The 24,811-nt window shown below is 41.3% G+C and overlaps 1 protein-coding gene and 1 long non-coding RNA gene across 2 annotated transcripts in view; one reads left to right on the top strand and one right to left on the bottom strand.

Moving 5' to 3' along the window:
- Window positions 1–4,021: 4,021 nt before the first annotated feature.
- LOC134793947 (uncharacterized) overlaps window positions 4,022–24,811 on the top strand; it is a 129,290-nt gene continuing 108,500 nt past the window's right edge. The window contains exons 1-2 of the long non-coding RNA XR_010144598.1: window positions 4,022–4,193; window positions 4,267–4,448. This is a non-coding gene — a long non-coding RNA (uncharacterized LOC134793947). The remainder of the gene's footprint in view (window positions 4,194–4,266; window positions 4,449–24,811) is intronic.
- Window positions 10,463–20,471, bottom strand: LOC134798428 (O-acyltransferase like protein-like). Its single transcript, XM_063770869.1, has 8 exons — window positions 20,275–20,471; window positions 19,418–19,577; window positions 19,039–19,153; window positions 18,378–18,592; window positions 17,213–17,394; window positions 11,390–11,510; window positions 10,977–11,148; window positions 10,463–10,653 (listed from the first exon to the last, which is right to left on the bottom strand). Exons 1-8 carry the CDS (start codon window positions 20,469–20,471, stop codon window positions 10,463–10,465), a joined length of 1,353 nt encoding a protein of 450 aa, XP_063626939.1.

Genomic DNA, 24,811 nt, shown 5'->3' with positions numbered 1-24,811 from the left:
TAAGTACATTTATTCTGTGGTTGTGCAATACAGATAATTTGTATAAAATAAAATAAATAAAAAATTTAAATAAAAAAGCCTTTTATTTCTTGCTTGCATTTGAAGATTACAGATTTTCATCTTAACCTAAGTATTACTATTTCCTAATTTTTAGTATGTTTTTTTTTATTCCTTATTTATATTCTAACTTCTATATAATAATTAATAATCTATCTTTATAAAAAATAATGATAAGTGTTAAAAGTAATGCTAATTCTAAGTATTTGTGTATGTACATAAGTTATTATTCTCTTTATTCATCATCCTTCTTAGGCTAGGGTTTTTTATAATATGAATATAAAAGTAAAATATAAAACCACTTACAAAACAATAAAAATATACATATGAACACATTATAAAAAACCTAACCTAGGGTGCCGCCAGCAGCGGGGCAAGGCCCAAGCTACCGGTGGTCAGGGCCGCAGAGAGAGGAACCGACGTACTATCCGCGCCGTGTCCAAGATCACCGCCTTCTGCATCTGACCCTTGATCCAACCACCTAGCGTGAGTCTCTCAAGATGTTGGTCGAGACTCTTCGCTATTAGACCGTTCACTGAAACGACTATCGGGACAATGATCGTCGAATCAACATCCCACATGGCGGTTATCTCGTGAGCCAAGTCTAGGTACTTACTGGACTTGTCCTTCTCGGCCTTCACGAGATTCTCATCATGGGGGATGGTGATGTCAACGAGCACGGCCCGACGTTGCGATCGATCTATTATTACAATATCAGGCTTATTGGCTACAATAGTCCTGTCAGTGATGATAGATCGATCCCAATAGAGCGTGGCACGACCATTCTCGAGAACAGGCGCAGGTAAGTACTTGTAGTACGGTACTTCGCGGTCCACAAGGCCATATAGAAGAGCAAGTTGCTGGTGAATAATTCTGGCTACGAGATTATGTCTGTGCAAGTACTCGCCGTTAGCAAGATGAGAACAACCGGAAATGATATGCCTGAGTGACTCTCCGGGACGGCGGCATGCCCGACAAATGTCGACCGTACCGTCCTTCAGGATATATTTCCGATAGTTGTTCGTCATCATAACTTCGTCCGCAATTGCACAGGCAAAACCCTCGGTTTCTCCGAAGAGGTCCCCGAATCGTAACCAGTTCACCGACGCGAGCAGGTCCACATCGGGTCCCGTGAGGGCCTTGTAGAACCGCCCGTGTAGCACCTTACTCCCATGCCGCCTTGCGATCCGCAGTACTTAGTACCACAGGTTTGCGCCAATTCTCGTTTGCCAAGGAAAGCGGCGTGAGGTTCCTATCTACTGCCACCACATCACAATGCATCTCACACATCTCACACTCGTTGTTAAGGAAATAGTTCCTGAGATATTGTACACCTCGCGGTTGTGGAGATCCTTGGCGTTTAGGAAGCCTCGGCCTCCACACTTCCGTGGGATGTACAAGCTCATAACTGACGAGCGTGGGTGTAGCATGCGATGTGTGGTGAGCAGTGATCGGACCCTCCGATCCAGGGCGTCCAGCTCGGTCTGAGTCCACCTTAGTATGCCAAAGGAGTATGTGAGTAAGGGCATTACCCAGGCGTTGAAGGCGCGCACTTTGTTGCCTCCTGACAAAAGACTGTTAAGGACTTTTATGAGCCGATTGAAAAAGCGCTCCTTCACCGACCGTCTAATACCCTCGTCCTCAATACCCAAACGACTGTGACATACCAAGGTATTTATAGGTTTCTGACTCAGAGATAGATCTGAAAGACATTGTCTCAGAAAGTTGTAAATTTGTTGAATTTACAACCCTCCCCCGCTGTACATGCATAACCGCACATTTATCGACACCAAACTCCATGTGGATGGCACTACTGAAGACTTCGGTGGTTTTCAGTAGCTCCAACAAGTCTTGGCCATTTGGTGCAAATAATTTGAGGTCATCCATGTACAGAAGGTGAGTAATGACTGCACCCTCTCTCCGAAGCCGGCAACCTAGTCCCAAATCCTTCAGCAGAGTGCTGAGGGGATTCAAAGCTAGGCAGAACCACAGGGGACTCAGACTGTCGCCCTGAAAGATTCCTCGCTCAATCCTTATAAAATCCTGCGGGCCAGGGCGGTCATCCCCGCCTCCTGGTTGATGAAGGACTGTGGTCCACTGTCTCATACACGCGCTTAGGAAGGCTCTCAAAGCTGCATCAACTTTATACAGCTCTAAGACCCTCCCCAACCATGAATGAGGCACCGAATCATAGGCCTTCTTGCAGTCAATCCAAGCGGCTAAGAGCCGGTTCCGCCGGTTTTTTTGGCAAATGGTCATGTCTATGAGTAGGAGCTCTTTAGTACCACGGGACCCAACCCTACATCCATTTTGAGCGGAAGCCAGAATATTGTTTGCAACAATGTGCGCGTTGATTTTTGCTCTCAAAATGGAGGTAAGGAGCTTGTAGAGTGTAGGCAAGCATGTGATGGGTCTGTAGTTCTTCGCTTCCGTGGTACTACCGGACTTATAGAGCAGGAAGGTGACACCAGTCGTTAAGGAAGGTGGGAGAGAACCAAGCTCGAGGGCTTGTTGAAATTGTGCTGCCAAGCGCGAGTGCGAGCATCGGAACCACTTTAGCCAGAAGTTGTGCAATCCATCCGGCCCAGGACTTTTCTGAGCCGTGCGGATGGCACAACTCACGTCATCGGGGCTGATGGTGACTGCCCCCATAGGTTCGATGGACTCGCACTCACGCTCGACAACACTCATCCAACTCCCCTCGGTGTGTCCGACAGGCACCGACCAGATGCTACGCCAGAAGTCAGTCATGGCAGTAGCATCCGGCGGCTGCGTGTCGGGCGTACGAAGGTTGGCTTCCTCCCACTTTCGGTACACCTTCCTTTGGTCACTTTGATCCACACGCTCTCTGTAGCGGCGAATACGGTTTGCCCATGCATAGACTTTCTGCTTTAGAAAGTCTGTGACATTGGCCATGTAGTCGCGGGGCCTGGTATCCGTCCCCGCGAACGCCTGGTTCACAAAGCGCATTACTCGGGGGCGATTGTTGCCCCCCCCTCAGAAGCAGATCAGCTTTCCGATGAGAGTCCTAAACGAGCTGATACGTCGCTCGATTAGGGAATGCAAATCGGTTATTTTTTGTATGGAAATAATCGGTTTTTAACCGAAACCGCGGTTATTTCCATACAAAAAATAACCGATTTGCATTCCTTACGCTCGATCCGCGCTTGCCATGCAGGGACACCTCCGACGGTCCTAGGTGCACGTTCATTTGTATTGTGTATGTACATAAGTTATTATTATTATTTTGTTTCTCCGTTCTGGATTTCACGGGCCTATACATCCCGGTCTTTTGATAGGCTTGCGTGGGGATACAGATCCAACACGTAGAGGCCCTTTGGAGAGCTTTAATGTCATGTAGAACGCCTGCTGGAACCCGTTCACAGACGCAACAATAGACACCCATGAACCGGTCGCAGCAGGCATTGGGACTATTGTAGAAAAAGTGAACAGTATACCGGTCTATGGATTGATGTTTGGGTGGACAATGAAACTGGGCTATTGTAAAGAGGTCCGGACACCTGCCATAACAATGTTAACACCGTCATTGAGGCAGGCGGTGACTCGCCGCTGACTAGATGGACCCCTGAAACTGCCGTCGTAAAGACGACCAGGAGCAACATCGGTGTGAGCGGCTCAGGGGTGTCGAGAGGTGTGCGCCGCTTTCTACCCAGTGGCTGTTACCAGCCACTGTGCCAACTCGCGTCTTATGCATCTTTCACTTCCACCCCTGGAGCATATAGCTCTAGCGACTCCTCTCTGGACGGCCAATGAAGGCAAGCCAGAGCTGAGAGTCCTGCGCGTCCCCTTGGGGTCCACTCCGACCGACGAAGACACGCCGGAGACGGAGACCCTGACCGACTCTCGGGAGCACTCGGGTCCGTGGGGTCGTTACTCCCCAACAATATTTGAAAAACTTTTGGCGGATTAGGTACGTTTTTAAGGGTTCCGTAGCCAAATGGCAAAGAACGGAACCCTTAAGGATTCGTCATGTCTGTCTGTCCGTCCGTATGTCACAGCCACTTTTTTCGAAACTATAAGAACTATGCTGTTGAAACTTGGTAAGTAGATGTATTCTGTGAACCGCATTAAGATTTTCACACAAAAATAGAAAAAAAAAACAATAAATTTTGGGGGTTCCCCATACTTAGAACTGAAACTCAAAAATATTTTTTTCATCAAACCCATGTGTGTGGTATCTATGGATAGGTCATCAAAAATGATATTGAGGTTTTTAATATAATTTTTTTCTAAACTGAATAGTTTGCGCGAGAGGCACTTCCAAATAAGAGAATGATAAAACTAAAAAAAATATATGATGTATATTACCATGCAAACTTCCACCAAAAATTGGTTTGAACGAGATCTAGTAAGTAGTTTTTTTTTAATACGTCATAAATCGTAAACCGCAATTTTATTATGTTACTTGCTGCTACGGAACCCTTCATGGGCGAGTCCGACTCGCACTTGGCCGCTTTTTTTATATAGAACATATTTAAATACAGCCTGTTTTCACTTGCTGGTTGATGCATCTATATCTAAGCTATCAAAATCGTAGGTGCCCTTCCTTTTGTTTTGATTTGTCGTAATCGGGTAAAAATACTTCTTCTTCCTCTTCATTAAAAAAATTGTCTTCCATAAATTTTATAATGATTTCGCCAATGTCAAAAGTTTGCTCGTAGACCATGATGTTGTTCGGTAGTTGCGGTTAGTAAAGTGATAGCTGGACTTACAAATAGTCACGATGGAAATACATGTACTTACATTCAAACGAATTCATTTCACGTAAGTGTCGTTGACACAGCTCTGGATCCAAAACATTTTCGTATAACTCATAGTCGTATGCATATCTATGAACAAAGTTTTCAATTTTACTCTCCGCGGTTACACTTACAAAAAACACGAATAAAAATATTTGAAAAATCATTTTTTTCGTTTCACTGTATCCCCTTCTCGATGGTTTAAATAAGTGACTACTTAACAGTTTATATTTCGCTTGATATAAATAACAGAATATAGTTATCATTAAAATTAACCGATTGAATGATAATGCATTATAGATAACGAATGATAGATTCACTGGATACCCGAGTTATGTTTGTATGTCTTCGAAATGTTGGAATATTCCATATTACGCAAGACCTACCGATGTGTATGTCCTAATTTTTATTTATTGGGATTTTATACCATTTTAAGGGTCCTACGAATCCGCCCTATTTTCTTTGTAATACAATTTATAGCAACGACATACCAGTCAGAGATATATTTCAGCAAGTCGTTTTAAAATGAGAGCGTAACTTCAATTGTATGGCGGCGGCGGTTCGCGTGACTCTTAAATAGCTAAGAGGTTAGTATTTCTTAAGTATGTAAGTAACTTAGACACATTTGTTACCTGAATGTCCTACTACAAGCGCAGCTAAAGGAAGTTCCTGTTGGGGTCCCTCCCGTGGAACTCCGGGTTGGGGCATCAGGGTGGAACAGCTTCCACGTATAGTCATCATCTGTTATGCAGCTCGAGGAGACCCTATGGAGGGCGGCAGTGGCGCGGATGCAGGCGGCAGGGGGGAGATGTAGGCGACATGCCCTAGCCAACAGCTAGTCTCTCCCCCCCCGTAGAGCCAGTGGGTTGGGGGCCCACATAGGATGGCTCTACATGGCTGGGACGAGAGCCACGCATCCTGGCTCTCCTACCCTTGACATAGGTGCCCGACCGACAGGTCGGTCGGCTGCCAGGGGGCGTTACGGCTAGAATACGCAAGCGATCCCATGACGCCCCCCCCTAACGGCAAAGCCGGTGACGCCGCAGGTATGTTAGTGGGTATTCTCCTTCCCTCCCTCTGGCTAGCAGAGGTAGTTACGGGAGGCGCGAGTGCCACATACCAAAATGGGCTTCCCCAGCCTGTGGGTGGATGCGTTAATGCATTTCAAGAAAAAAAAAAGAAAGTTGTGTCGAGTTGGGTTGAGTTGAGTTAAGATACATTTATTCGTGACAATCACATTAGCTACCCAAATTAATTGCACGCTTACGAAGTCGCAGGCAAAAGCTACTTAAAAATATTTCACAACATTATGATAGTAGTGATGGCAGAGTGATGGTCTACTTTAAGTCAGCATATATGGAACTGACCACAATATAAAAATTTTAAAAATATTATATTTCGAATATTGGAATAATTTTCTTCAAAAAATCGGGAATCAAATTTGACGTTTGACGCTGTGCCTATCAACGTTTGACAATTCAGTTGCGCCACCTAGCTCCTCGGCTGTCAAACACGGGGTCGTAAACCATTCTTCAACTCTATGTCTCTTTACAGTCATTAAATATTTTTACAGTACCCGAGTGATTCTCAAAATAGTGGCATCTTAACCTGTCATCGAGTTTTTGAATTTAATGTAAGTATGATGAGCTCTTTTTCATATGAAACAAAAATGTATCTAGATAAACTAAAACAATGTTTATCGAGGCCAAGTCATTATTTTTATTTAAATGTAATACTTATATTTATAAAAAATAAAGAGTTGCACTTTTTACTGTAACCTGTCTTGCCCAAAAGCATTGCTCTTCCAGTTTTAGTTCTTTAGATTTTATGGGTGAATCAACTTTTTCTTGTCACTAGTTGCCATGGTTACGGTCTCCTGGGTCACTCTTAAAATACTAGTTATTTCGTATTTAAATGAACCAAACTTGATTTTTTTGGTAGTTATAAGGCCTTTCCATAATGGGACATCTCCTAAGCACATTTGTAAAACATGGTACAGCAGATCTTCTAAGAAACTATGCTACTATTGTCTCCTGGCTGGTGGGACAGATAGGCACAAAAAAATACTAAATTCGCAAGCTAACGGCTAGTTCTGATTTTTTAATATGTTGTTAGGATCACTACCAGCATTGTAAATCTTAGTTTGCAGCTTCGAAAGACCTGTGCTAACTTTGTACCACTCGAAAAACCGCGAAATTTTCATACTTTTTTTGGTATTCTCAATACAGCTCCTAAACTATTAATTTTTTATCAAAAACGTCTATGAACAAACTAAAGTTAACTAAAATTGCTACAATTTAAGACCAGAGTCAATTCTGTAAGTTCAAATCTTACCGAGATACTGCTCTGCAACAATGGGAAATTTTATCCAGTATAGCGAAATTTTAAGATTTGTTTAATTTTCAACCCCGAAATCAGGGAAAATACTCATTTTACGGGTAAAATAATAAAACGATGTTCTATAAAATGTAATTACCTTTAATTTAAGCAAAGCACGACATCTAGAGATGAGGTCTAGAGCTAGACCATACCGTTTATCTTATCTTATTGTTTTCGGGGGCCCTTGCGGATACACTTCGACCCATAGGGATCTTTTGTGCAGTTACCCCCTAGAGAAGATCCGTCAACTACTCAAGAGCTTTTCCCACCATATCCATGTATCGGATGATACGATCATATTCGTGGGTAGCGTAGGTATATAGGTAGGTAGGTAGGTAGGTTGGTTCCAGATACCGTTTACTCACAAATCTTAAAAATCCAAAAAATGGGAAAACTGCTTTTTTCGCATATTTGCTCTGTTTAGTTAGTCTGTCTCCACCCCCCACGGCATTGTTCACAGAAGAGGGTTCGTGGTTCTACTCAGTTTTCACTCCGCTACCTCAAGGCATCTCAGTAGGAGCCGACATGTTTGTTGTGGTAGATGGGTGTTTCTTAAATTCTTACTGCACAATGTGATATGGCATCGTAACAATTCCGTGAGGAATATCGTTGCAGGGTATGTACCTACAATCATTTCGGACGGAACGTTGCTCTGGTCTTTGACGGATATCCTGAGGATGGAGCAGAGAAGAACACAAAAACTGCCGAACGCGTAAGGCGCTATGGTTCTCTGCAGTGTAACGAAATCGTCTTTCAAGAGTCAACCATAATAAAAATAGCCCAGGAGAAATCATTGGCTAACGACAGCAACAAGCGGCGACTGATTGCCCTGATATGCTCCGCCTTCCAAAGCCAGGGAATTGAGACAAAGCAGGCAGTCGAGGATGCTGACTGTGGCATCGTCAAGGCGGCACTTGACAAGAGCACCTCTTTTAAATCAGTGCTAATCATTGGCCAGGATGTGTTGTCCTTCTAAATGGGTTCGGTTGTGAAGAATGTTTATTTCCAGAAAAGTGGCAGTGGTGACTCTGGCCCCATACAATATTCCTCAACCTCATTTAATCGCGGAGATTTGGAAGTTCCCCCAGGATTCGAGTTGTTTCTCCCCGCCTTCACTGGGTGTGACAAACTGTGGAGCATTAAGAAGAACGTTGAGCTTATCACTATAGCTGAAGTATTCCTGCAACCTAATGCAGCCTACCCAGCCATCGCAGATGCCGGAGCCAAATGTCTAGTAGCTTTATATGGAGGGGACTACACAAAAGATACGCTCCATGCTCCATAGCTTACGCTACAAACAATATATAAAAACAGCCGCCTTCGCTAAGGTTGACTTGGCTCGTTTGCCTCCAACGGAAGATGGTACAACATTCCATGCTTACCGAACTTACCACCAAATTCAGAAGTGGTTGGTGGTGGAAAACGATGCAACTCAATGGGGATGGGAAAAGACCAAGCCCCTGTTTGGTCATTCCAATAAAAATGACGAGTGAAGTAGTGGCACCTCCCTTCCTTCTGAAATTTTGCGGGTACAAGAAAGGCTGTAGCGGAGGCGGCTGTACCTGCATAAAAGCAGCAGGCCTTAAATGCTCAGAGTTATGCAAATTTTGCTCCGGTGTCTCTTGTCACAAAGTCGCCAAGCTTCAAATCGCAGAAGAAATTGAAGACGACGTCGATATGCCTATTTTTCAGACTGAATTATTTCAAAATGAACAGCTAACTAAATGTTATTTTTGATTCCTTTTAAATATGTTTAATAAATATTTATAATTCAGACTACCCTCAAACCATTGTGAGAACTACACAGAGCAAATTTGCGAAAAATGCAGTTTTCCCACTTTTTGGATTTTTAAGATTAGTGAGTAAACGGTACAGTCAAGAGATATCATTGTTTGCTTAATATTAAATGTAATTACATTTGCTACAACATCGTTTTATTAAATTACCCGTAAAATAAGTATTTTTTTCTGATTGCGGGGTCGAAAATTGGCCGAATGTTAAAATTTCACTATACTGGATAAAATTGCCCATTTTTGCAGAGCGGTATCTCGGTAAGTATTGAACTTACAAAATTGATTTTAGTCTCAAATTGTTGCAATTTTAGTTAACTTTAGTTAGTTCTTAGACCTTTTTGATAAAAAATGCATAGTTTAGAACTTATATGACGACCGGTTTAGTTACCGATTACCTTATTATCTTATAATCGTCATAAATAATAAAAAAAAAACATGACAAGAGTGAGTGAAACGAAAAAATGATATCATAATATCACTTATATTATTTTATCAGTCTGAAGATTCGAATCCGGAGTTTCCTGTTGTTAGGCTGGTTTTTTCGCAGGTGCAGGAGCGATTACTAGAAACAGATACAATTTGATTAATTATATATATAATTAGGTCTAAATACTGATTATAATAATAGAATATAATCCGTACTTTGATTAAAAATGAATTTACGTAATTTTCCTTTTGGTATATCCACTCACATGCTTTATGCAACTGTACCCTTATTTTATCACAATAATAGAGGTCACTGAAAAATATCAATCATGTGAGTGGATATGTAGGTAAGGAAGCATTAAAAATTGAGATAGATAAAAATTGAGAACTGTCCATTTTTGGGAGAGCAGTCGATTTAATAGAAAATGTAAAGTTAATAGGTCATTTCAGCCCTAGAGCTTAACATTGCACATCAATAAATTATATTACCGCTTGGACGCCTGATTTGTTGTTGTAGTTTTTAATTTGTAAAACTAATCGCGTGGGCAAAGTTATCCCTTTGGGCCAAAGTTACTCGAATTTACGGTACCTTCAATTGATAGAGGTGATACATACCCGCCATTAGCCTGCGGATAAGCGTAGAGAAGGGCGCGTCCACAAGCACGCACATAACCACCGCCACGATTACCGCGTACGCCACGTCGCTCGCGAGGTATATGAACTACCATCATAAAAAACATAAGCAAAATGCATAAGTTATCTACTCTGTAAAATACCCGGTTGAGAATGTGATTAACAACTAAATATAGCCTGACACACCATGGGGTAACTTTGCGCCCCGAAGTGAACTATGGGTAGGAACAAAGTTACCCTAAAGCAGTGTATCTTTTGCTCCTTATTCATTGCTTCAGATAAACTATAAAATATTCGATTTACCTATTTAAATATGTTAAATAAGATCTACTTAAAATATCAGTTCATCTATAGCAAATAGTTTAAAAAATATTCATAATTTCCTTAATTTGTATGAAATATTGGAGTAAAGTCCTACTTTGTATAAAATGGTCCTCTATTTTCTGGTATTAATCTACTTACAACGGTTTCGAAGTTGAAGTAAATGGGCATGATGTTGGCGCCAACCATTACGAACTGCATCGGGAAGTGAAAGATGTACATTGCGTATGAGATTCGGGCTACAAACTTCCATAGGTTGATGGAGAGGAACCAGTTGATCGGACCTGTGTGAAAATATCCGTGTGTCAGCTCATTTTCACACATGTTTGAAATTAAAATATGATGATTTAATATCTAAGGTACTAAGTAACAAAAACTAAGGTAAGTTATACAAAAGTAAGGTTACTTACATTCAATAGACCAAAATCAAAGTCAAAGAATTTCTACAACACTTCATTGCCAATATAATGACGCGTTTTGCGCTGTAGAAATGTACAACTTTGACTCTCATTTTAGACTTTTACATTGTTATGATAAATTTGATCCATACAAATAGCACAGATTAACAAAATGTAATCAATGATAGTAATGTAGTGGAAAAATATACCTGCATATCCGTTGACGCATGCGACAATTAGCCAGCAGAGTGAGACAGCCCAAGCGGGCCGTACTAAAGCTGTGTTGAAGTTGATGGCTAATTGGCTCCATTCGGGGTGCTCGTGGTACATGCAGTACCCTGACAGTACTATAGCCAATGTATGTCCGAAGCAAACCAACCACTGCAAAATGAGATTAGCTAGTAGTTCCTCCAGATCGAATGCCTTATTATTTTCGAATTTGTAGGTTTTATTAACGTATTTCTTAATATTACTAACATTTATGGAGTAAGGTACACTCAGCCGCAAAATTGCTTTACTTTGTGAATTCATTCATTTATGTGTCAATGCAATTTCGAAGCTCACTGTACACGTCTGAATGAATATATGGGATACTTGCTGGTAAATATATTCAAGAACTTACCCAAGGCATCACAATCTTCTTATTTCTTGAAACGTGCAGCACGTATCCGCACAGCATGCCGATTATGAATACCGGTGACCGTGCAAGGGTGTTAATATAGAAGTATACTGTGTATTGAGTGCTGTAAAGAAAATAACAAATATTATTTTCACCTCAGCAGCTCGAACAAGGGTACTTTGCTTCTTAAAAACAGTGAGCAAAATGCGATTTTGCTCACTGAGTCATTTTGTCTCACTCAGTGAGCAAAATCGCATTTTGCTCACTGATTGTGTCTCACTCAGTGAGCAAAATGCGATTTTGCTCACTGAGTGAGACAAAATGACATTCAAGTGACCTTTATAGTCATTTCAATATGCGGGGTCTAATACAAGTTCGATATACTCGGGTTCTATTATCTCTGTCCCTCTAGGTATGTTCTCACTGCTTAGGGTGAAAAATTTTGTGTACTACACGAGATCAAAGTTATTTACATCTCGTGCGCTTTTGAATCCCTTACTACGCTCAAGATTCTAAATTAGATTCACTCGCTACGCTCGTGAATCTATTATAGAATCTTTCGCTTGCACGGGACTCAAAATAAGCACTCGAAGAAATATCAAACTTTGATCTCTTGTTGTACAAATAACTATTGCTATATTTATTATTTTCTTAGGTTAAGTGTAAGTAAAAGTAAATATCTAATTATTTTTAAAATTGTTATAAGGTGATAATTTCGTAGCACGATTCTCAAGGGAAAAGCCATTAAAATCGTGTTGATCAGTTGTCGTCATATCGTCTTATCGAAATTAGAAATGTCTTTATAGTCAACTAGCTGTGCCCGCGGCTCCGCCCGCGTGTAATTCGGTCTGTGTCAGTAAGCGGCTAATTTCTAATCCTAATTTCTCTCCCTCTCCCCTGGAGGCGGAACTTCAAGTAAAGTTGACATATGGATATGCTAGAGGACTGAAGTCCAGATAAAATATTTTACAATTAGGTACCACTAAATAAAACTACACTCCAAAATCAATAGTTTTATGCGCCCTTATTAAAATTTTACACGTGATTTAAACTTAGAGAATATAACCAAACGGAGTGGTCATTAACAGGCGTTCCCCTCTGTCGAAAATAGGAGGCCAATGGTCAACCTACGTTTATCTGACATGGCTATGTTTACGTTACGTAGGTACACATTTGATGTGCCCCTCCCCCGCAAAAAACGCCAGACTATTTTGTACCGAAAATTATAGACATGGCGTCTCCGTTGGTTAGGTATATTCTCTAAGGATCTAAACTCCTGAGGAAGACCACGTGCCCCTTGTAACCTCAATGCGTTGCGAAACTTTCGCGAATGATTCGATTTTTTTCGGGAAGGCATGGTAATGCGTATAAAATGCGAGTCCCAAATCGTTTGACTCCGCAAACGACCAGTCGGCCGGATTAAGATATTTTGATGCCCTAAGTATTTCTAGACCATGGTGCCCCCTCTCCCTAGGGTCATCAAGATTACATTGAATTTTTGACATTGGAAATGTCTTTTCGTTCGCTCCAGTATACGGTCCGATTTCACGAAAAAGTGCGATCCCCTTATATCTCGGAAAGTTGTGAAGATATGATATTAAAAAATAGGCTCAAAAGACGCATAATCACGAGAGCTGTAAAGTGCAAAAATAATTATTCGAGAAAGTCAAAAACAAAAAAAGTTATGGTCGAAATAGTGAAAATAAAATTCAATTTTTTCCGAGTTTTTGATTTTGGTGCTCGATAATTTGGAAACGAAGAATGATATCAAAAATTTGAGAAAAACGGCTCTGGACAATTTAGTCAGCTACAATTTGAGCCTAAAACAAAGACGATCGGGTTAAGGGTTTGCCCTGTAGCCTAACCTTAAAATAGTCAAAAAGTCAGAACGACATTTTTCACAGGACATTTATGACTTCATGTTTCGCAGAGTTCGTTATCGGTGTTTGTTGTGAATTATCGGGATTATGACGGCAGAATAACACTTGCACTGCGTGGGCTTTCAAAATCGCTGCAGATTTTTCTTGGTCTAACATCTATCCTGTTTGAGACGGGCGTAGATAACGCACTATTCGACAATCTATGCATTCTTGTGGTGGTGGAAATAGAAATAGAGATAGAAATAGAGGCAGAGGTAGAGGGAGAGGGAGAGGGAGAGGGAGAGGGAGAGGGAGAGGGAGAGGGAGAGGGAGAGGGAGAGGGAGAGGGAGAGGGAGAGGGAGAGGGAGAGGGAGAGGGAGAGGGAGAGAGAGACGGAGAGGGAGAGGGTGAGGGAGAGGGAGAGGGAGAGGGAGAGGGAGAGGGAGAGGGAGAGGGAGAGGGAGAGGGAGAGGGAGAGGGAGAGGGAGAGGGAGAGGGAGAGGGAGAGGGAGAGGGAGAGGGAGAGGGAGAGGGAGAGGGAGAGGGAGAGGGAGAGGGAGAGGGAGAGGGAGAGGGAGAGGGAGAGGGAGAGGGAGAGGGAGAGGGAGAGGGAGAGGGAGAGGGAGAGGGAGAGGGAGAGGGAGAGGGAGAGGGAGAGGGAGAGGGAGAGGGAGAGGGAGAGGGAGAGGGAGAGGGAGAGGGAGAGGGAGAGGGAGAGGGAGAGGGAGAGGGAGAGGGAGAGGGAGAGGGAGAGGGAGAGGGAGAGGGAGAGGGAGAGGGAGAGGGAGAGGGAGAGGGAGAGGGAGAGGGAGAGGGAGAGGGAGAGGGAGAGGGAGAGGGAGAGGGAGAGGGAGAGGGAGAGGGAGAGGGAGAGGGAGAGGGAGAGGGAGAGGGAGAGGGAGAGGGAGAGGGAGAGGGAGAGGGAGAGGGAGAGGGAGAGGGAGAGGGAGAGGGAGAGGGAGAGGGAGAGGGAGAGGGAGAGGGAGAGGGAGAGGGAGAGGGAGAGGGAGAGGGAGAGGGAGAGGGAGAGGGAGAGGGAGAGGGAGAGGGAGAGGGAGAGGGAGAGGGAGAGGGAGAGGGAGAGGGAGAGGGAGAGGGAGAGGGAGAGGGAGAGGGAGAGGGAGAGGGAGAGGGAGAGGGAGAGGGAGAGGGAGAGGGAGAGGGAGAGGGAGAGGGAGAGGGAGAGGGAGAGGGAGAGGGAGAGGGAGAGGGAGAGGGAGAGGGAGAGGGAGAGGGAGAGGGAGAGGGAGAGGGAGCTGAACCCTGGCAGTACCTAGTGGAGCTCGGGTTTAATACAACATAAGCACACGCTGTTTTGGTCATCGGACTCGTCTCGATGAGCACTTAGGAGAGTAGTACCCAAGATAGAGCTGATGCTGAACCCTGGTTGTACCTAGCGGAACTCAGGTTTGGTGCAACATAGACAAACGCTGTTATGGTCATCTCTCGTCGCGTCAAACTGCTGTCAAGAAAATTTCATATCTTGCAGCAAATGGGCCGCTGCCGATCACCACTTCTCGAGTTGACTACGGATTTGCCGTGTAATAATTTTCTTGTACTTTGAACATTAATATATCCTGCTTATTAAACGAAAAATGAAATATGTACCTATAAGTTATGCGCCACGGCGACAATTATTCAAACTTGGATACGCGTGTGGAAATTTTGCAATTTGTTTGTTCACATGCGTTATGTCCAGGATACTTGTGTTAGTCTAAGAATAAAATAATTATCATTCAACGTTGTAGTTTTATTTTGTAACTTTTTCCTTATCCAGACTTTCTCGTCGCTCAGCGACAATATTTTTTCGAATTCCGTAGATTCATTTCCAATGTGCTCGATAGTCGTGTGAGGCACGAAATCTGTGAATTTTTTGGTAAACTGAGTGACGTTCATTGCTGCATTTCAGCTGAGAATGGAAATCAGTCACATCATTTTATCACGAAAATTGACAGTGCCGCAGCAGTAACGTTGCAACAGAGTACCTAATGCTGCTGCAGGCGCCACCCAAATGTCACCTTTATCATAAACACCGTAGAATGTTTTTTAGTATGGAAATCAGTCACATCATTTTATCAGGAAAATTGACAGTGCTGCAGCAGTAATGTTGCAACAGAGTAACGCTGCTGCAGTCCCTACCCGAATGTCATCTTTATTATATTTTAGAAAGTTATTGAAAACGCGAGCGAAGCGAGCGCGAAAATTTTTCGATATAAAAAAACGCAATTTGATAGACAGTTGTACATTTTTACTTTTAGTATGGAAATCAATCACATCATTTTATCACGAAAATTGACAGTGCTGCAGCAGTAACGTTGCAACAGAGTAATGCTGCTGCAGTCCCCACGCGAATGTCACCTTTATCATATTTTAGAAAGTTATCGAAAACGCGAGCGAAGCGAGCGCGAAAATTTTTCGATATAAAAAAACGCAATTTGATAGACAGTTGTACATTTTTACTTTTAGTACGGAAATCAGTCACATCATTTTATCACGAAAATTGACAGTGCCGCAGCAGTAATGTTGCAACAGAGTACCTAATGCTGCTGCAGTCGCCACCCGAATGTCACCTTTATTATATCTTAGAAAGTTATTGAAAACGCGAGCGAAGCGAGCGCGAAAATTTTTGGATATAAAAAAACGCAATTCGATAGACAGTTGTACATTTTTACTTTTAGTATAGAAATCAGTCACATTGTTATATCACGATAATTGAATGTCACCTTTATCATATGTCAGAAAGTAATAGAAAACGCGAGCGAAGCGAGCGCGAAAATTTTTCGATATAAAAAACGCATTTTGACAGACAGTTGTACATTTTTACTTTTAGTATGGAAATCAGTCACATTATTTTATCACGAAAATTGACAGTGCTGCAGCAGTAACGTTGCAACAGAGTACCTTATGCTGCTGCAATCGCCACCTGAATGTCACCTTTATCATAAACATCTTAGAATGTTATTAAAAACGCGAGCGAAGCGAGCGCGAAAATTTTTCGATAATTTTTGGTGCGCCCTAGACATAGTGCCCTAAGCAAGTGCTTATTTTGCTTAAAAGGGTTAATCCGGCACTGCAAATGACAGAGGTCAATGTTTTGTTTTTTTCAGATATGGATGCGATATAATTACGATTAGGTATAATTCATGACGGAGAAAATAAATAATTTTATGCAATTATACGCGTGTTGATATGTGTGTTTATTTTACCACTACGTAACTATGTATGTAAACTCATTTTTAGTTTTCTTGGTTACTTAATGTTTACTCAGCTCCCCAAAAGATGGCACTGTGCAATGAGGGGCAATTAATTTACTGTTGTTTAAATTTGTTGTATTATTAAATCAACACAATTATTCAATTAAATTTGTTGATATCCGTACGATTGATTGAAATTTTAGAAAAGGGGTCTTCTAAACTTAGAGTTAATTTGGCAAAATCCTTCCTCGGTGGCTTATTTATGTCACATAGTATTAAATTCAGCGCCATCTGTTAGTTTACCAGGGTACTCTATAGTGTTAGCACATATTTGAAAAAGTTTGCCCCTCCTTCCTAAGTAGCGCCATACGATTCAGGGGCAAACTTAAGTCAATCGAGTGTTATGGCTACCCCCCCTTTTAGGGGTTAAATTTTTATAGCCTATAACCTGGCCGGGGATTTTCTGGACAGATTAGTAAAGTTTTCATCAAAATCCGTTCAGCCGTTTTCACGTGATGCGCGTTCAAATAAACAGACAAACAGATAAACAGATAAACAGACAAACAGACAAAAATTCTAAAAATTGTTGGAACGTGTTCTGTTATCAATTCTAAGTATCCCCAGCCAACTTTTTTTCAAATATCTTCCATGTACAGACTTTCGACCCTCTTCAGCTTTATTATATCTATAGATAGATACGTTCTTGTTCCACTTTAAGATTCTACGATAAAATTTCAAGTTACAAAGGCAACATTAAGCTGATATTAATTACTCTTGGTTTCCAGTGAAGTTGTTTAGGAAACTATAGACAGTGACGAAGGTGAGAGAGCCCAGGATTGCGGCAGCGAGCCCGGCCCAGGCAGAGCGGCGACTGCCAAGTACCCAGAACAGCAGCAGCGGTGACAGGATGTGCAGCTGTACGTCCACTGACAGGTACCACGAATGGGATAGGCACTGGAAATACCACCAAATTCGACGGCTTATATGAGCTTTCACTTTCTTGTCAATATAGCATAATAAGGTTTTTGGAACATTTTTTAAGATAATAATTTCACATTTACGTGACACTGAAAAAAAATATCTCTCTAAGGCAAGCCACTGTGACAATAATTATCATCATCATCAATTCAGCAGAGAGATCCACTCAGATCCAGTCATGGGCACTTCACTCCTGTTGACAGATCGTCGGTCCACCTTAATAATAAGGCGTAGGGATATGACGACCCCATCGCCCGCTGGTTTTACCAGTGCAATCAGTCAACGCAGGGCAGCTTGTGGCGAGCTGTTGGGGATTAGCGACCTCACGTACCCGAGTGCTCCTGGGGAGTTCTGTTACCCGCAAGGAGGGTGGGTGGGACAGGATTATCTGCCTCTGGCTTGCCTTAGCCGGCCGGCCAGAGTGGAGTCGTTAGAGCTATAAGCTCCAGGGGTGGAAGTGAAATATGCATAAGACGCGAGTTGGTACAGTGGCTGTTAACAGCCACTGGGTAGAAAGCGGCGCACACCTCTCGACACCCCTGAGCCGCTCACACCGGTGTTGCCCTTGAGCCATCCTAGATGTCGCTTTTTGTGGGGGCCCATCTTGTGAGGGCGAGTCACCGTCTGCCGGAAATAAAATTGCATACCGGTTTATTAGGCAGGCGTCCGGTTTTTTACCCCATAGCTCAGTACTTAGTCCATCGCTTTCACCCAATAACCTAGTTCATTTTAGATTCCATCAACTCTCAATAGCCCTTACACCCTGGCGGGTGCTGCCTCTGCGTGCGTCCCATGACACGGGTAAGGCCAGCATCTGCTCGGTGTACCCCTTACATTTCATTAAAGTGTCAAAAGGGCCTCTACGTGTTGGCTTCGGCTCCACGCACGCCTCCCAAAGGTCCGGAACACCATTGTTCCGTGATGGGAAAGACATACAAGTAGTATGGAAAAGGACATACAATACCACGAGGGTTGACCCAATTCTGTATGTGCAGTAGTGCCGACCACCAATGGTCGCGGCACTTCTGCGTTTCCCACGCGACGTTGTTCCAACGTACGCCGTCGGACACCTGGTGAAACACTGAGGCTTGGAGCAGCACCGCGGCTGCCAGCAGCGGGAACATCCGCAGGAGACGGTGAAGGTAGAATAGGTGAAGGTTTTTTATTAGTTGCGCTAAAATAAATCAAAAATATCCAAAAAATATGCCAGCAGTGGACTGAAACGGGCTGATGATGATGATGATGATGATGATGATGATCCAAAAATATTGACTATCGTAAAGAGGATAACTTTAGCCATGATAGTGTATTTGGAACATTACTCAGTTGAAAAAAATCTTATTAAAGTTAATCTGTATATTCTTATTATCTTTTTAAAGAAGCTATTGGTGGTCTTAGCTAGTAGTGATATAACGGTTATTGGGCAATGTTACTTCTTAAGGCTAAATTGACTCTTGCAGTAATTATGTTTTTTTTTTAAGTCAGAGATTCTATTCTCCGGTTGCCAATTACCAGTAAAATTTTATTAAATGCAAGGTGTAGTGATTGTCTTTTTTTTAAATCAGCGGAGAGAAAGGCTAAAAGTAAAAAAAGTTCCCTGTTAATACGTAACATACTTACTAGGGTTCATTTTATTGGCTGCTGTGTAAACTAGTAGGAGACCACTGAGAGCAAAGAACGAGTCAACGCTCAAGTTTGCAGCCGAAAGGTAAACTGCTCTTAAATTTACTGACCACTGAAACAAAATTTATTACATTTTTTATGCGTTTTATGAAGAAAATGTAAATAACGTAACGTAACCTCTCTTACTTTTTTGGTGACTTTTTCTACTGTAGGTACGTTACACACCCATCAGATTCTATATTTTTTTGCTGATAAAATGATACGGCTTTGGTTTATAATTTGATAATTGGGTGTACTCGTAGGTACTTAATGCGTGGATAACCCCCAAGACTTAAGTAGCTCTGGCGGAGAAATAGTACTTGAACCATAAACTTACTTCAAGATAATCAACAAAGTTGCTTAAATACGTCCCGAAATGAACAAGGGCCGAGTGTCCCGCGATGACCCAGAGTATGGAGAGGGCTCGGATGCCGTCGAGGCAGTCAAGCGCACCAGGCTTGCTGGCGAGCGTCAGCAGGCGGTCTGTGTTGCCGATACTGAGAAGCAGCTTCGTAACTCGTCAGGTTTTGTGGAGGCTAGAAACATGTTATCGCTCTATTATAACAATAACAATGGTAAATTTAACGTTTATATACTGTATATTACATGATTGCACACAACTTTTTTCAATTAATATTATTTAGTAGCTTCACACTAGTAGGAAAACTTATATAAAACTAGGTGCCTAAAACCCGATTTACTTAAACACTAGGTGATAATATTGCCCACCCGTCAAATTATTGTATATTTTACTAATAAATCCTCTAAATTTAACTGCTTTGCAATCGTCTTTGAACATAAATGGTTATTTTCGAGTGGGTAATGTTACACTCTTGGGGTAAAGTATCCCGTTTTTATAGTGCTTATAGGCATATTAGTTACCTTTCTTTATAAATATGTGGTTTAGCTCATATGCCGTGCTTGCCAAAGTCAAACATCCGAGGATAGAAAATATCACACTGAAAAGTAAGAATTTTAAATATGTAGTTGGACTGAAATGTTATATAAATTCACAAAGCATTTTGTTTGTAATTATAAGATTATGTTTGATGAATGACTGCTGGCTTTAAGCATTAGTCCTCGATTTTTACTTCTTCGTAACCTGCCTCGCCAAGCATAACAGCCGTAACAACCATCGAAAAACTAGTTTGAATTTGGTACATACATACATACATACATCACTGGCTCAGTGACCCAAAGAGGATCTTGGCTTCTGACACAAGAGAGCGCCACTCTGCCGTATTCTGCGCCACTTCGCGCCAGTTCGGTATTTCGAGGGCGGACAGGTCTTTTTGGGCTTCGTCACTCCAGCGGTATCTGGGACGCCCAGACGGATGTTTTCCGCCCGGGTGCCCCACATACGCTCTTCTCACAGCCCGATCCTCCCCCATCCTCTCCAGGTGACCAAGCCAAAAAAACTGAATTTGGTAAAGCTTTTTTAAATGAACTGGAGGATCAGTGTTAGGTGTGGCGTAAATATTAATAAATAATAATAATGAAGCTTACAGAGCAGTAATATCAGCTCCGGAGTAAGGCTTGTCATCTGGCAAACGACAGAACTGTTCAGTGTAGTTGAACTGCACATTATAGTTGCTGTCTAACGCGTCTAAGACATCGGCCAGTTTACAGGAGCGCGGTATGCAGACGGCGAGCGTTAACGATGGAACCCCATTGATTATATCAACGACAGATGTTCTGAAATAATAATAAAAAATTTAACTACCTAATAAATCCTTTGTAACATCGTTACCTACATCCATACTAATATAATAAATGCGAAAGTAACTTTGCCTGCCAGTCCGTCCGTTACTTCTTCACGCTTAAGCCGCTGAACCGACTTAGATGAAATTTGGTATGGAGATAGTTTGGGGCACGGGGAAGGACATAGGGTAGTTTTTATCAATCATCATTATCATCATTTCACGTAGACGAAGTCGCGGGCAGAGGCTAATGGTTAAATAAACTTTTCGTGTTACTGTTCGTGTTTTTTCAAGGGGGCAATGTTGCTACTAGATTGGGCTAAAGTTAGGCGGGTTTACGGAAGGCTATTTTAGGGACAGAGCCGTGGTGGAGTATCTAGAGCGTTGGAGTATCTCGGCTCTCGAGAAATTTACTCATTAATAGTAGTAATAGTAGACTTTGAATCGCGGGGAAACATTGATCAATGATTTATGAGAAATAGGGAGTTGATTTTTTAGCGCAAGCATTAGAATTGTATGATGTAGTTGGCAACCTTAACATGATGAACGCGTTGGAAAAAATCGATGATTAATGTCACCCCGCGACTCAAAGTAACTGACGAAATAATGTGTAATTTAGTCGATAGAATGTCGTGGCTCGTTAAAGTTAAAAAATACTTATCTACAGACATTGAGCCTGCCACGCACGCGCCTTTGCAGCCAAAAAAATATTCTTCTATTTGTTAACGTATTTATATCTTGGTACACAGCCGCTCAGACGCCGATGGACACTGAATAGAAAGATATAATTGGAGTGCCAAAGCACGTGCCTGGTACGCTCAATGTCTGTAGATATTATACCGACGTTAAATCGTCTGCTCTTGTGTCGGATTCGATAGTTTGCCCCGGAACCTCCAAAACATGACACCCTTCGGCCGCTAACGTCACACTAATCTCAATATCAATTACATACCTTGAAATGTCTTCATCACTTAAAGCATGTCCTTCTTGCGCCGCTTTATACGCCCTCAAATTCTCTTCACTCCATACATTTTCAACCTCAGCCCAAGTGATGTTGCCCCCAGTCAAGATAGGTATTTGCAGGCTATGTGTCTGAATGAGGCAGTATTTGCCTCGGATGCCTTCAGGCTGGTTTATAGCGAGGCATTGGTGGTAGTTGCCCAGACTGAAGACGTTGCCTCTGAGCAAGTTTTGTGGAAATCTGAAGCTTGCGTCGTAGACTGGGAAATAATAAATTGCTAAGATTGGTGAGACGTATTGGTCAATGCGGAGAAGACAGCATATGTATAAAAAAATTCGTTGGGATGACAGTCATAGTGCAAGAACTTTCGTGTTGGTGTACGTACTTCGCTCAGACATAGTAAGAAATGAAGAGCTTCGCTCCTTCTGCTCTACTGAGCTTCTGTAAGAAGCGTATGTGTATAAACGTAATGATTAGAAGCGATGAAAGAGCTTGTAGACGATTTAACCTGATATACGGTCTTAACCACATTGACCTATAGCTAACTTTTAGGGATAGCGGAGGAGATTACGTACGGAATTAAATTTGTAATATGCAATGTAAGTACTCATAATAAATATATAAATTCATGTATTATTTGTGTTTCCATGTAAGTACATTTACTCTGAGGTTGTGCAATAAAGAGAATTTGTATTGTATTGTAAATATACCATACTATTATTTCTAGTTTTTACGTTCATGTATCTAAAATTAAACATACCTACTTAATCAAAGTAAAGTGTAGTCTTATTCATATTTAAGATTGCTATTTCTTTGACGATGTATTTGCATTAATTTATATAATTAATTTATTTTTAATCGCGCAATATTTAAAATACTTTTGGCGGATCAGGTACGTTTTTTTTGGATATAGAACATATTTAAATACAGCCTGTTTTCACTTGCTAGTTGACGCTTCTATATGGAAGCTATCAAAATCGTCCCTTTGTTTTGATTTGCCGTAATTGGGTAAAAATACTTCTTCCTCTTCATTAAAAAAATTGTCTTCCATCAATTTTACAATGATTTCGCCAATGGTTAAAGTGTGCTCGTAGACCATGCCCAACTAACATTAGGCGCTAAATTTAAGGGTTACAAGAGATTTATATAAGCGCCTATTTACTCTTTAGGTGTTGTTAGTACTCTAAAAATAGGAGTTATAGCCGGCTATAACCCCGTTTTAACCCCGGATTGGGCACAAATTTTATCACCGTAAGATTTATAACAGTGCTACAGTAGGGTTAGGGGATAAAAAAAGAGACATAAGAGCGGTATAGTGGAGCTACAATAGTGTTAATTAATTCTTTAGGAGCTATATGGGTTGCATATAGGTGACTACAAACTGTTGTAGTAGAAGAGCGCTAAAGTAGTGCTGTAATAGCGTTGATTAACAACTTAGGATTTAAAAGGGTGCCAAATAAGCGACTACTAACTGTTTGAGTAGTAGTGTAGAGCTATATAGATGATACTTTCAGCTTTAGATGGTATATTAGCATTTAAAGTCAATATTTGTAACACTCAAGAAGGTAATTGCACATTTTTTCCTTAGCCCTGACTGCTTTGGTTGCAGATGTTTCCATTTTGTATTATTATTTGTAAGCTTGCACTGTGACAGCTTGAAGTGAAATGTAATGGCGGATAAATAAAAGCAAATAATTATTTTAGTTCACCGATGCCGGTGTTATCTGCGGATTTATGATGGCGAAATTAATTACACTGTCAATAACTATATGTATTACTAACAAAATTTTAAAGGGCCTCTGATCCTTTGCATATTTATCTGAATATAATATTTTTTAAATTGTGGTCCACCGTATTTAATTTTCGCAAAATTACACAATATACGTGAAGTCCGGTTTTAAATACAACAATACTAACATTATGTCTATATTGAGTAAAATTATCGATTTTTATTAAGTATTTACGTTCTAATTAACAGTTTTCGTTTTGCTTATTGATTCATCGGTCATATTAACATGGCACTATAGGCTTAGGTTGTAAGTAAGACTCTAATAACACTATAAGATGTACTAAGGTATTGAATAACGCCCGTCTGCGACTACATGATCTATAAAAGTGACTCATAACTTCTCTTTTCGACTGTAAATGAGACAAGAGAGTTAAGAAGCGATTGCGAGTAACGGAGATATAAAAGAGTTTTTATCGCCTGTTTAGAACCTTAAGTGAAAATTGCAGCTGCTTATTACTCATATAGATGTTAAGGTGGTAGAATTCACTTTGAGCTATAACACTAGCTGCTTAAGATCCATTATAGCGGCCAAAACGGCTACTGTGGATCTTAAAGCTATACATGGACTTCTTAAAGACCTTGATGTCACCAGAGCCTGTAAGCTTAGAGTATATAGCTATTCTCCAGCCGTTATATGTCTTTAGGTGATAAAATAAGTGCTAAGTGTCGCCTAATTGTTTGTTGGGTGGTGTTGTTCGGTAGTTGCGGTTAGTAAAGTGATAGCCGGACTTTCAAATAGTCACGATGGAAATACATAAGTACCTACTTACATTCGAACGTATTCATTTCTTGTAAGTGTCGTTGACACAGCTCTGGATCCAAAACATTTTCGTATAACTCATAGTCGTATGCATATCTATGAACAAAGTTTTCAATTTTACTCTCCGCGGTTACACTTACAAAAAACACGAATAAAAATATTTGAATTATCATTTTTTTCGTTTCACTGTATCCCCTTCTCGGTGGTTTAAATAAGTGACTACTTAACAGTTTATATTTCGCTTAATATAAATCAACAGAATATAGTTATCATTAAAATTAACCGATTGAATGATAATGCATGATAATGAATTATGATTCGCTTCAGGATACCCGTGTTATGTTTGTATGTGTTGAAAATGTTGGAATATTCCATGTTACGCAAGACCTACCGACGTGTATGTCCTAATTTTTTTTAATTGGGTTTTTATGCCGTTTTAAGAGTCCTACGAACCCGCCCTATTTTCTTTGTAATACAATTTATAGCTACGAAATACCTGACAGAGATATATTTCAGCAAAT

Source organism: Cydia splendana, chromosome 1 (genome assembly GCF_910591565.1).
Source record: "Cydia splendana chromosome 1, ilCydSple1.2, whole genome shotgun sequence".
NCBI lineage: Eukaryota > Metazoa > Arthropoda > Insecta > Lepidoptera > Tortricidae > Cydia > Cydia splendana.
Note: the sequence above shows the minus strand (reverse complement) of the source record. Positions and strands in the feature narration are given on the sequence as shown.

What these genes read in the sequence shown, in the direction of transcription:
- LOC134798428 (XM_063770869.1), bottom strand. Translation starts at nt 20,471, where the DNA reads ATGGGGGAGGATCGGGCTGTGAGAAGAGCGTATGTGGGGCACCCGGGC. An exon ending in ACTTTGTTGATTATCTTGAA is followed by an intron (nt 19,154 to 19,417) that starts GTAAGTTTATGG and finishes ATTTTGTTTCAG; the next exon opens with TGGTCAGTAAATTTAAGAGC. An exon ending in AGAAGATTGTGATGCCTTGG is followed by an intron (nt 11,149 to 11,389) that starts GTAAGTTCTTGA and finishes CTCATTTTGCAG; the next exon opens with TGGTTGGTTTGCTTCGGACA.